Genomic DNA, 12685 nt, shown 5'->3' on the forward strand with positions numbered 1-12685 from the left:
TTCGGATAGTTTTCGAACTTCGAATATTATTTGACAGCCCTAGTACAAACACGCACACCCACACACTCAGACACAGACACAGACACAGACACACACAGTCCCCTTTCATCCACTGAACATCGGTGCCAGGTCAGACAAGTGACGGTTACTCATCGCAGACTCATTTCACCCGAACGCCCAGCCGCGCTGCACCTGGCGAGACCAGACAACTCCGGGGGGGGCGCCGGGGAAACAGGGAGTTTCTGCCCTTATCTAATTTCTCTGTGGGCATCTGGTGTCTGCGCCAGACCAGCAGAGAGTCAGCAGAGGAGGTGTGCTTTCCAGGAACAGGAGGCAGTGATGTGAAAACACAGAGAATTTATTGAGCTTCAGCTTTTTTCAAACATTTATTTTTTTCAAAAGGTCAGTTTGGGCGTGTTTTTTTCGCAGCGGACGGGGCCGTTCCCGTACGCCCCTTCCTTTCACAACAGCCCTGCTATTTTACAAAGAACAGACGCAGAGGAGGTCAGTAAACTCTAAGCGCTTATGGGGGTGGGGGGGGGGGGGAATTCAGTGCTATTCACTACACAGTCCTGGAGTTTCCAAGGCGACAGTAATTCCCCAGTTCATGTAAATTTGGTTTTCGTTTGCAAATTCAATATAACGATTGTCAGAAAGAAGGAGGTGTTCGAACGCCAATGCATTTCAATTAAGGCTATAAAAAGGTCTACGGAACATTTTAAATATTTAGAAGCTAAATTGGCAAAAGCATTGATGAATAAAAGCTTTGTAACTTAACGAGGACTTACAAAATAGATATACACACAAAACTACACATTGAAAAACAGAAATTCTCCGTAAACAAAGCTATTATTATTTAGTGTCTACATATATAAAATAAAAGCTCTAAAATGGTTGTAGAGAGGGAAACATTTGGCTAAAATGTACATAAATATATACATTAGCTATGTTAGCCATGTTCTGCAATAACACTGCTCCTCTACTACCCCAGCACCACAAAAAAGCAATTAAGAAGTGTGTGTGTGTGTGTGTGAGTGTGTGAAAGACAGAGTGATTGTAAGCTAATCATTAGCTAACCATTTACACGTGCTTGTATATGATATGAAACTTAATAGATGAAATTTCTGTGAATTCAGGATTTGTAGTTTTTCTTCCCGGTGAGCAATAGTGCTTTACACACTCAGTGCACGGTGTAGCGCTGGCCAGGTCCGACCGCATTACCCACAATTCAGCTGAACGCAGCTATGTTTCTCCCGCTGTTCTTAGGACTCCAACCTGAGTCACAGCTCCTGAAAGTGCCTGCGCTCCACGGCAGCGCAGGGTAAGCCTGCGCTCTTACGGTTTCGCTTCCATTCTGACGGCGCTCCAGGTGACTAATCGCAGGCGCGGGACGAGGAATGCCGCCCGGGCGCGCCTCCAGCCCAAACGCCGGAAAACGTGCGTCACTGACACGAGTTCAGGAGGTCAGGGGCGGGGTCGCGTGCACTGGGTTCCGGAAGTCCTATCGCACCATCGATGATGACTCATAGCGAATTTCATCTCCCACCTCACCCCCCGCTGGTTGTTTGCACAACACAAGTGCAAACATAATCAACGGGAAAAAACCCAGGGCAAGAGAGCACAAAAATCCCACGGGCTGAGATTAGTCCCGCGTTCCCACGGACCACTGCGACAGCTTTGTGTTTTGTTTGTTTTTTTTTGATTGAGTGACTGCGGTGCCTCCCCCCGTCAAACTATATCCGGTAGAAATCCTTCCACCCCCCAGGAGACTCCTCCGGTATACTCTGTTCACCTGTAGGGGGCGGTAGGGGACCAGAGGAGGGGGCGGGCGGGGGGGGGGGGTAGCAGGGCGTGGTCACTGCTGCTTACAGCCCTCCTTCTTCTCTTTGGCTTTTCCGCGCCCCGATCTGTCACTCCGCCGCTTGGTGGGCGGGATGAACAAGGGCTCGTCCACGTAGTCGTGGAAACCGCGGTGTGGAGTGGGAGGGGTCAGGCAAAGATCTGGGCAGAAGAAAAAATTTTTTAATAAAAATATTTCAGATTTTAGATGAGGAAAATATTTCAGATTTTAGCTATGACAAACTTTACAGGAGTCCATGTTTAGTTTTAAATTGGTGGGGGGAGGGTAAAATCAAAAAGGGAGGGAATCAAACGACCCCCCCCCCCCCCAACCCCCTCCCCGCACCCCCCCTTACCGGAGCTGGTCGGCCTGGCTTGGCTCATCCCCTTTCTCCGGGCTTTGAAGGTCGGATCCAGCTCCTCTGCAATGTTTCTGATTGGCTGCCGCTGACTGCAATGACATGAGCACGTGAGCTGACAACACACAGCCTATCACCTTTCACCTAATGACCTCACCACAGCCTATCACCTTTCACCTAATGACCTCACCAATCAGAATGTCACTCAGTTAACCAGCCATGGCTTCCAAACACAGGCCAATAATAAAATGACTAAAACCATAAAATTCTGTTCATCACACTGAGACATCACACTGCTCCAGGCAGTATATTTCCTTCATTAGTAATAAAAAAATAAAATAAATAATAATAATAATAATAATAATAATAATAATGAAATGTAATGTAATGATAAGCTGGCTTAAAAAAAAAAAAAAATTCTTTCCAGACTACAGTAGACGGTGACTTTAAAAAGATGAGTGTTGTTTTAGAGAGGAATTTTTACATTTAACAAACCGGATTCTGTTGAAAAACAATGAGTCATCTTCTAATAAAGGTCCCTCCAGTTCAATAACATCCTGCTTAAATGTCAGCTATAAATTATAACACAACTGAATATCTGTCAGAGTACAGTGCAGAACAGTGTGTGTGTGTGTGCGTGTATGAGGGTGAGTGTGTGTGTATATGAGGGTGTGTGTTTATGTGTGTGTGAGTGTGTGTATATGAGGGTATGTGTATGTGTCTGTGTGTGTGTATATAGTGAGTGTTTGCGTGTGTGTGCGTGTGTGTTTGTGTGTGTATATAGTGTGTGTGTGTGTGTGTATAGTGTGTGAGTGTATATAGTGAGTGTGTGTGAGTGTATATAGTGAGTGCGTGTGTGTTCGTGTGTGTATATAGTGTGTGTGTGTGTGTGTGTGTATATAGTGAGTGCGTGTGTGTTTGTGTGTGTATATAGTGTGTGAGTGTGTGTGTGTGTATAGTGCGTGTGAGTGTATATAGTGAGTGTGTGTGTGTTTGTGTGTGTATATAGTGAGTGTGTGTGTGTGTTTGTGTGTGTATATATATAGTGAGTGTGTGTGTGTGTGTGTGTGTGTGTGTGTATAGTGAGTGCGTGTGTGTGCGTGTGTGTGTGTGTATAGTGTGTGTATGTGTGTGTATATAGTGTGTGTGTGTGTATAATGTGTGAGTGTGTGTGTGTGTGTGTGAGTGCGTGTGTGTGTGTGTGTATAGTGAGTGTGTGTGTGTGTGCGTGTGTGTGTGTAATGTGTGAGTGTGTGTATAACAGACACTCACTGTGCAGTGCTGGCAGGTTTGGGATCGATTCTCTCCTCATTGGCTGAGGGTGGCTCCTCCCTCTGCACCTGCAGCTACAGACACTGACCTATTACATCACTGCCCACTGACCTATTACATCACAGCCCACTGCCCAATTACATCACAGCCACGCCCACAGCCAGATGACATCACAGCCATGCACACTGCCCGATAACAGACACGTCCACAATGTTTAAAGTTAAAAAAAAAACATGTTTAAAGAAACCGATTCAAGGTTCATAGAAAAGGTTCCTTTCTAACCACAGCACTGCAAGATAACCGTATGCCAGGACCGTATGCCAGACCACAAGATGACTGTATGCCAGACACAGAGATGACCATACGATGACCGTACCTTTCGTTCCGGACACTCTCTGCTCTGGCGTGTGTCACCCGAGTCGTCACGCTCTCCCCGTGACCCCTGACCCTCCAGGTCACATGACCGCCACTTTGTCTTCATTTCCTGCCTCTGCATAAAGCGTGCAATCTCCTGAGAGAGAGAGAGAGAGAGAGGGAGAGGGAGAGAGGGAGGGAGAGGGAGGGAGAGAGAGAGAGGGTGGGAGAGAGGGAGAGAGGGTGAGAGAGAGGAGGAGAGAGAGAGAATGAGAGACAGAGGGGGAGAGAGAGCGAGCGAGAGAGAGAGGGAGAGGGAGAGAGAAAGAGAGAGAGAGAGAGAGAGCGACAGAGTGAGAGAGAGAGGGAGAGAGGAAGAGAGCGACAGAGTGAGAGAGAGAGAGAGGGAGAGGGAGAGAGAGAGAGGGAGAGGGAGAGAGAGTGACAGAGTGAGAGAGAGAGAGAGAGAGAGAGAGAGAGGGAGAGGGAGAGAGAAAGAGAGAGAGAGAGCGACAGAGTGAGAGAGAACTCACGAACGTACAAGATCCCTTTTACGGCTTAATTTTTTCACTGTGTGAGCAATATAAAAATAAAAACTGTTTTTGCTACTGAAGATGTTGAAGTGTTCAAGATTGTGTGGACAGCTTAATTCCTTCATGCATGAAAACCAATACATGAAAAATCTATGAGACTATGCCGCATCTCAGTAATTTTCTTGTTGTAACTACATGAGTATATCTTTGTTATAACTACAGAAGATTTTTGCTATAACTACAGGAGTATATTTTTGTTATACCTACAGGAACATAATGTTGCTATGACTACAGGAGCATAATGTTGCTATGACTACAGGAGCATAATGTTGCTATGACGACATGTGAATATTTTTGCTATTTACCCCTCACCTCGTCCTGGGCCACTTGGGCCGCTCGAAAGTCGTCCTCTGGGTCGGCGCTCGGTGGGCGGGGAGGGGAGCGGGACCCCTGGAACATTAAGGACAGGGGAGAGGGCGGGGACTCAGAGGGGAGGAGCCAGCAGAGGGGAGGAGCCAGCAGAGGGGAGGAGCCAGACAGAATGCCACAGGACAGGCTTTGAGGAGAGCGGCGCCGCGCACGAGGCGGACCGTCCAGACCAGCGCTGCTCAACGCCACGGTCCGCAGGCCTTACCTCCAACCGGGCACCACCCGACACCGCCACCACCCGCCACCACCCGCTTTCACTCGTGAGCTCACTCACTGAACCGAGCAGGCAAAAGAATGAGCGGAATCTGGTGGTGTAGCGCACGGTTGGAGTAAATACCTGCAGACACTGCAGTCGAGCGGCTCTGGTCTGGACCAATCAGGCGGTCAGCTCTGAATCCTCTGAACACTCTTCATTTATCCCTAACTGTGAGTTACAAGCAATCTCAATGTACACCTTTCTTCACAAACACAGTTTGGTGAGATGGACAAAGCTTTTTTTCCCCTCTCTGTTATGCAGGGGTATACTTTCCTTGCGGTCGCTGTTGGTCGTTAAAAAACACATAAATATCTGAAATAGTCCATTTCATGATCAAAAAGGAAAAAAGCAGTGGTGTGAGTTTCTCTCTCCCTCCCTCTCCTCACTCTGCGTAACTTCCTGTGGATGTCCTCCTCCTCTTCCTGTAGGCTCCAGGCCAGCTCCTGGTCCAGCAACACCTGCTGCAGGGATCCCAGCTCTAGCCCCGCCCCTCTCTGCCACAACCCCGCCCCTCTCTGCCAAAGCTCCGCCCCTATAAGAGAGCAGAGGAAGTGTTCATTTAACCAGGTTGGTCTCACAGAAATAAAACATCTCTTCTACAAGCGAAACCTGGTCAGGACAGCAGGTGGGACAGATGAAGTACAAACTGACAAAAGATTTTTATTTTTTTTTGCTGAATTATCCACTTATACACTGACACTTGTGCAAAAGGTTAAACAGGTTAAATAAGCAGTAATATACCTAGCACAACGACAGTCCCCAGTGCGCTTCGACCCCAGTAATGAGATCTGAGAGACGCGCTTTACAGACACATTTAATGCCCTGAGATACGCAGAGCCGCGGGGAACTGTGGGGAGGAGGGAGTCAGCGCAGGTCACGGGCACACAGGTGCACAGGTGAAAAAGCACACAGGTGCACAGGTATACAGGTGAATATGCACACAGGTGCACAGGTATACGGGCGTGCAGGTGAATAAGTACACAGGAGCACAGGTATACGGGCGTGCAGGTGAATAAGTACACAGGTGCACAGGTATACGGGTGTGCAGGTGCACAGGTATACAGGTGAATAAGTACACAGGTGCACAGGTATACAGGTGGACAGGTGCACAGGTGCACAGGTATACGGGTGTGCAGGTGCGCTGCAGTACCTTCCGCTCGCTCATTTTGCCGCGCGCCTCCCCGTTTCCTCCTCTCCTCCCTCCGCTGCACCTCCTCCTCTGAGCTCGACTCCTCTACTGACCCCCGCCAGCGCCTCCTCGCACGCCACCTGGCCCTCCGGTTGCCACGGTAACCCCTGCCGCTGGCCACGCCCTCCTGAACTCCAGACACACTGGCCCCGCACCCTCTTCCTCTTCCTCCTCCTCCTCCTCCCTTCTGGCAGTTTCTATGGCTGCCACCACCCAATCCCTCCTGCTCCGCCCCATCTCCAAGGTGACAGGCGCTGTCAGTCTCAGATACTGGGGTGCCGTAGTCCTGGTTACCGCTGCCACGGTGGCTATCCCCGCCTCCCCGATTCCCCGGGGCCTCCCCACGCCTCGTCCTGCTCTTGTCCGGGCCCCTCCCCTGACCGCCATCTCCGCTGAAAACTCCCCGTGACCCTCTCTGGCCACTGCTGGCATTGCCACGGTAACTGTGCCATACAGGGTCTTCAGACCCAACGGTCACGCCGTCGACACCTACACCACCTGCCCTTTGTGTCAGGTCTCCATGGTAACCACGTCTCACTGCCCTACACCGGCCAATATCGGGACTATCGACGCAGCCTAGCGACCCCCGCTTCCTGTCCCCGTGGTAGCTATGGCAACGCCTGCCCTCGTCCAGGAAGTGGACGCGGTTCTCCGCGGCGGCTCCGTTTGCGCGGTAAGTCCAGCGGCAGACTCCGTCCTGAGGACAAGCATCACCGCCACGGGCACCCCCGCTGCCTTCCCCCGCTGATCTCAGGTCAGTACCGGGCCCCTGTCCGCCCAATCCCACAATCCTCTCCTTCCCACCCCCGCCAGCCCTGTCCTCTCTGAGCCTGCGACAGGAACAGCAGCTCCCCTCTGCCTGGGTGTAGCCGCTGGCTCCCAGCTGTCCACAGGGGGCGCTGTTGAGCCATTTCCCAGACCTGTGGGCCGCGGTGGTGAGCCACCAAAGGACCCCAGAGCCACGCCCAGAGCTATGCGAGTTGCCAGGACCGTTTCGGATCGGCCCCAGAACAGCTGCCGGTCTGGCACCCAGCCGCGGAGCTCGACTGGTCCCACAGATGGGACTCAGCGGGTCAGTGATGGACTCGGAGCTCGCGCCACACACAGGACGCTGCCCCCTGGTGGCTGGAGGCCAGAGGGGGCGGGGGCAGGGGATGAAGCGGGTGGAGGCCAGCACTGAGGGGGGCGGTAGATGGGGATTGCTGCGGTGCTCTTTAGTCAAGCCAAACATGCAAACAAAAAGAGAGAGAGAGAGAGAGAGAGAGAGGGGAGGGGCTAATGAAAAGGTCAGAAGTCAGCAGCAGGACAGACAGTCAGAAGCAGATTAACACAGAATCAGCTGCAGTGCACAGAACACTAGTCACAGAGCCTTGGATAAGAGACATACAGCGTCCAGCTAAAAAAAAAAGACAAAAATAAAAGTTGAAAAGCTTTTTTTCAGTTTCAGTAACAGCAGGCAGAGTTATGATCATGCTGAATCGGTGGAAGACATGGACAGGCAGAGCGGAGTTTCCAGGGGTGGGGGGGGGGGGTGGGTGGTGTGAGCGAGGGGGGGAGGGGGGGTGGGTGGTGTGAGCGAGGAGGGGGGGGGGGGGGGCAGGTGGGTGGTGGTGAGGGGGGTTGTGTACAGAGCTTCGCAGTGTGACACCACCCTGTCCTCACACGCACGGCTTTCAAACACACCCACGATAACGCTCTTCTTCTTTAAATTCTACAGCGTTTTTATTTTTAAATACTTCACTTCTCTTATTGGGCGAGAGTTACTTCCCTTCTGCCATGGAGCTCAGGCCTCGGAACACCGATCACCAAAAAACGCCGAAGAGGCACGCGATCCTCCCGCGTCACGCACCGTTAGCTCGTTAGCGCCGGACCGGAACGAAGATCGCGGCAAGGGGCCGATAAAACCGCCGCACTGTACCGAGGAAAAATTCCAGCGAGATTTTGACCCCTCGATAAGCGGTTTCCCGCACATGCAGGCATAACGAACGTTGAGTGAAGCTGGCATGCGAGCCGGCCGTCCTGCGCAGGCTGTTGGCCGTTGGCTGTTGGCTGTTGGCTGAGGTTTCCGTTGAGGACAGGGTGTGTGCCTGCCTGCCTCAGTTTCCCGTGAACAGGGGGAACACAGAGAGTACTTACCATGTTTAACCAATCCACATATTCACCGGCTTAAAAGCGTACTTGTTGTTGTACACCAGGGGTGTTCATCTCAGGGGACTGCTGAGCGTGTGTGTGTGTGCGTGTGAGTCTGTGTGAGTGTGTGTGTGCGTGTATGTGTGTGTGAGTGTGTGTGTGCGTGTATGTGTGTGTGAGTGTGTGTGTGCGTGTGCGTGTGCGTGTGTGTGTGTGTGAGAGAGAGGTGTGTGAGTGTGTGTGTGAGAGAGGTGTATGTAAGAGAGAGGTGTGTGTGTCAGGTGATGCCAGAAAGCTCTTTACACCAGGGAGAATAAATACACCACATTCCCGTCCTAACCGGGTCATCTAAAGCACACGTGTCAAACCCCAGTCCTGGAGGGCCGCAGTGTCTGCTGGTTTAACTCCAGTCCTGGAGGGCTGCAGTGTCTGCTGGTTTAACTCCAGACCTGGAGGGCCGCAGTGTCTGCGGGTTTAACTCCAGTCCTGGAGGGCCGCAGTGTCTGCAGGTTTAACTCCAGTCCTGGAGGGCCGCAGTGTCTGCGGGTTTAACTCCAGTCCTGGAGGGCCGTAGTGGCTGCGGGTTTAACTCCAGTCCTGGAGGGCCGCAGTGTCTGCAGGTTTAACTCCAGTCCTGGAGGGCCGCAGTGTCTGCTGGTTTAACTCCAGTCCTGGAGGGCCGCAGTGCCTGCGGGTTTAACTCCAGTCCTGGAGGGCCACAGTGCCTGCGGGTTTAACTCCAGTCCTGGAGGGCCGCAGTGGCTGCTGGTTTAACTCCAGTCCTGGAGGGCCGCAGTGTCTGCTGGTTTAACTCCAGTCCTGGAGGGCCGCAGTGGCTGCGGGTTTAACTCCAGTCCTGGAGGGCTGCAGTGTCTGCTGGTTTAACTCCAGTCCTGGAGGGCCGCAGTGTCTGCTGGTTTAACTCCAGTCCTGGAGGGCCGCAGTGGCTGCGGGTTTAACTCCAGTCCTGGAGGGCCGCAGTGTCTGCTGGTTTAACTCCAGTCCTGGAGGGCTGCAGCGTCTGCAGGTTTAACTCCAGTTCTGCGAAATTCACCATCGTAAATTAAAAGTCAGCGGTTTCCGACTGTACCTTCACAGAGAGGGAAGGCGGTTGAGTTCCCATGACAACCGCTCTCCAGTTTCCTATGTTTGGCACCCATCTCTTCCTCTTCCTGTATTCGCTTTGCCACTTCCTGTGGGGGGGGGGCAAAAAATAACTTATGTCAACCAATGCTGCTGCAAGACAACTGCTGACAGAGTAGGGTTAGAGAAGGTTACACACAGAAAATAAAACATCTGAATTTTTCTGCATCGCTTGGCACATAAAACTTTGTTCAGGTCCAAAACCCAGGGGATTTGTTACAACTCTGTTGGCTGTGGAACATTAGAAATGCACATAAAACAAAATAAAACAAAATAAAATAAAATAAAATAAAAGATGCATCTCCCCAATTCAGAGATAAAGTATGAATTGGCAGACCAGGTTTATCAGAGCAAATACATGCCAGCGTATATGGTGATAGGTGCAAAAGTCAATGCCGTAGGGAAAAGTTTAAAAGAGGACAATGTTCAGAGTGAATGGTATGAGTTTTACTGCAGGTTTACTGCCCTGCATTACTGTCAGCACTGATGGGAATCAGTTTTTGTGAGAGAAAGAGTTGGAACGGGGACAAGCAGCATTCTTCCTGGCCTGATACGCGTGGGAGACAGGCTTGAACCCTCTTACAGAAACACAACCCCACAAACAGCACAAGGAAGCAGCAGAATTAACCACCGTAAGCTCACAGTATCACTTCATCTTTTCTCCGCTGGCTGAAAAACTAACTTTCTTTTTCGTGAGAATCTTTGAAGAGAGACAACAAATAACGTATCCTGGGATCAGCCACAACATGCACCCCATAATCTCACATTAATAATTAAATATCAGAGAGCTGTGGACAGTGGGCCACTGCTCACACAGATTACGCGTTTGTATTTACTGTCATAATTAATACTAATCCGACAATCCGATTTTACTTTAATGGAGCAGGACAGAGGCTGGGACAGCCATCTGTTTAGCATTTGTGTTAATGAATGTATTTGTGCATATATGCATGCATTCATTACAGATAAACAGCTCCTCAGTCATGATGCTTCATAAAACTTGTTACAAATGGTGGTAAAATAATGATTTTTCCAATTGAACATTTAAAAAAAAGTCCCCACCCCCCACAAACACTCCAGACTTCAGTCAAGTGAAAGGCAAGCTCTATATGACTCCCCAGATGATAACTTCCCTCCTGCCCACCAATCAAATAAATAAACAGATGTCACACGGTCTGATCCTCCAATCAGGGCGGTCCTATGAGCATGTCTCTCTCACACTTACAAAAACCGGTGTAGACTGCAACCTATATATATATATATATATATGGTACTAACATATTAAATGTCTATATATATCTGTGTCTGTATATATATACGCACACACACAGGTATATAGACATTTTCTTTTTTAAATGTGTAAATTAAACGAGGTGACTGCTTCGGCACACAGCCTGTTTGTTTCTTTCCACTGGACTCTTTGAGAGACCCACTTCTTCAGCTTGCGAGTGCGATGGAAAAATAAACAATAAGGTCCGCGACGGCGTTTCTGCATGCGCGAGCACGAATAACGAGGTCACGGCGCCGTGCGCGAGCTCCTAAACGCGGCGGCACACTGACCTACATCTCAATCCTCTTAGGCCCGTTTCCAGTAAACACGTCCAGCTCCAGCTAACACAATAACGGCCACCGTACAGGTCTGTCGCGCGTAGCGTTAGCCAAGCTCCAGCGAAGCGTTAGCCACGGTCCAGCGAAGCGCTAGCCACGGTCCAGCGAGGCGTTCACTTTCAGCCAGTCAGGCGCATCGACTCAACGGTCGACAGAATGTTATGAAACGCAACCGGCAGCAGACTTTATTATTGTTTTTGGCTTTTTTTCTGTAAAAAACGGCACAAACGTTATTGTGGGACGATTAAGAAAGGCCATATAAATCCACACAAAAAATGAACTAAAACAGTGAAAGATTAAGTTTAACTACTGAAGTTGCCAATTATGATGGAAAAAAAAATCAATTAGAGAACCAATTACTGATTATTAGTAAATTTCCTTGGAAATATCCTTGAAAGCTGGCATTACAACAACACCGGAAGCATAATTTATTCTTTCTTCATCGCCATGTTCCACAGAAATGCTGGATTGTAACTGTACCTTAGGCCTGCCCCCTTACTAACAGCCTCTGTCAGTTTGGGGAAGGACACAAGCACACTTAGTTTTCTGTAGACGCCTGTTCTCTGTGGTACACACATACTGTCCAAGGTACACACGTGTTCTCTGTGGTACACACATACTGTCCAAGGTACACACGTGTTCTCTGTGGTACACACATACTCTCCAAGGTACACGTGTTGTCTGAGGTACACACAGGCCTCAGGTCGGTGCAGTCAGGGCAGGAGTGGGGGAGGGAAGGCCAGCTGACTGAACCCCCCCATTAAAAGCTTTGTTTGGGTGGGGGGGGGGGGGGGGCAGTGCACTGGATGACTCATTCTGTTATGGCACTGTTCCAGTGAATGGACAGGCCCCACAGTGCAGGATTGGACACAGCCCAGCCCAGTGCTGACTGCCTAGCAGACACTCAGGTTAACACAACAGTGCTGTCCCAGGTTCGGGGGCATGCTGTTCCTACGATATCAGTGCTGCTGGTGTCCAGGGGGACTAAGCATAATTCATTAGAGCTTTTGACTCCATCTTGAATCCAGGTTTATAATTAAAACATTGGACACATTCCACCATATTTGCACCTGAAGCGTTCCTCTACCAGTCCAGCAGCAGTACCCCCACAGCTCCACCAGGTGTCAGTGTTCCACCTGTCACTGAACGAGCACACTCACCCGAGAGACCAGCCAGATCAGGGCTAAAGACTTATATCAGCCTTACATCAGCACAATCCATTTCAGCCTCAAACCTCGGCACAGGTCCCACACCGATTCATCTAAACAGAAAGCAGAGCACGAGAATCAAGCAAGTAATTTCTGAGTTTCCAGAACAGCCACCTGAGGTGCACGCACCGAGCTGGTTTGGTGTAGATCATGTTCGTCAGCAGAGGGCTGAACCCGCAGCCTAAGGAGACTCCTGCTAAGCTGGCAACCCCTGGCAACAGCGCAGAGTCAGCAATTAAGCCAAACAGCAGCAAAACAGTTCTTTCCATCAATGGGCTCTATTTCAGACTAAGCAGAAAAGCTTCAAAATATCCAGTGAGGGTGTGCAAGTGTGTGTGTGTGTGCGTGTGTGTGTGTGTGTATGT

The 12685-nt window shown here is 50.3% G+C and overlaps 1 protein-coding gene across 1 annotated transcript in view; it reads right to left on the bottom strand.

Moving 5' to 3' along the window:
- Positions 1–367: 367 nt before the first annotated feature.
- Positions 368–12685, bottom strand: part of LOC118208105 (coiled-coil domain-containing protein 50-like) — a 25115-nt gene continuing 12797 nt past the window's right edge. Inside the window, exons 6-12 of the mRNA XM_035382403.1 lie at positions 9452–9554; positions 5429–5574; positions 4730–4807; positions 3847–3981; positions 3471–3544; positions 2196–2290; positions 368–2001 (exon numbers count right to left, since the gene is read on the bottom strand). Coding sequence (XP_035238294.1) covers positions 1856–2001; positions 2196–2290; positions 3471–3544; positions 3847–3981; positions 4730–4807; positions 5429–5574; positions 9452–9554 — 777 coding nt within the window. The 3' untranslated portion in view covers positions 368–1855. The remainder of the gene's footprint in view (positions 2002–2195; positions 2291–3470; positions 3545–3846; positions 3982–4729; positions 4808–5428; positions 5575–9451; positions 9555–12685) is intronic.

This window comes from Anguilla anguilla, chromosome 11, assembly GCF_013347855.1.
Source record: "Anguilla anguilla isolate fAngAng1 chromosome 11, fAngAng1.pri, whole genome shotgun sequence".
In the NCBI taxonomy this organism is placed as follows: Eukaryota; Metazoa; Chordata; class Actinopteri; order Anguilliformes; family Anguillidae; genus Anguilla; species Anguilla anguilla.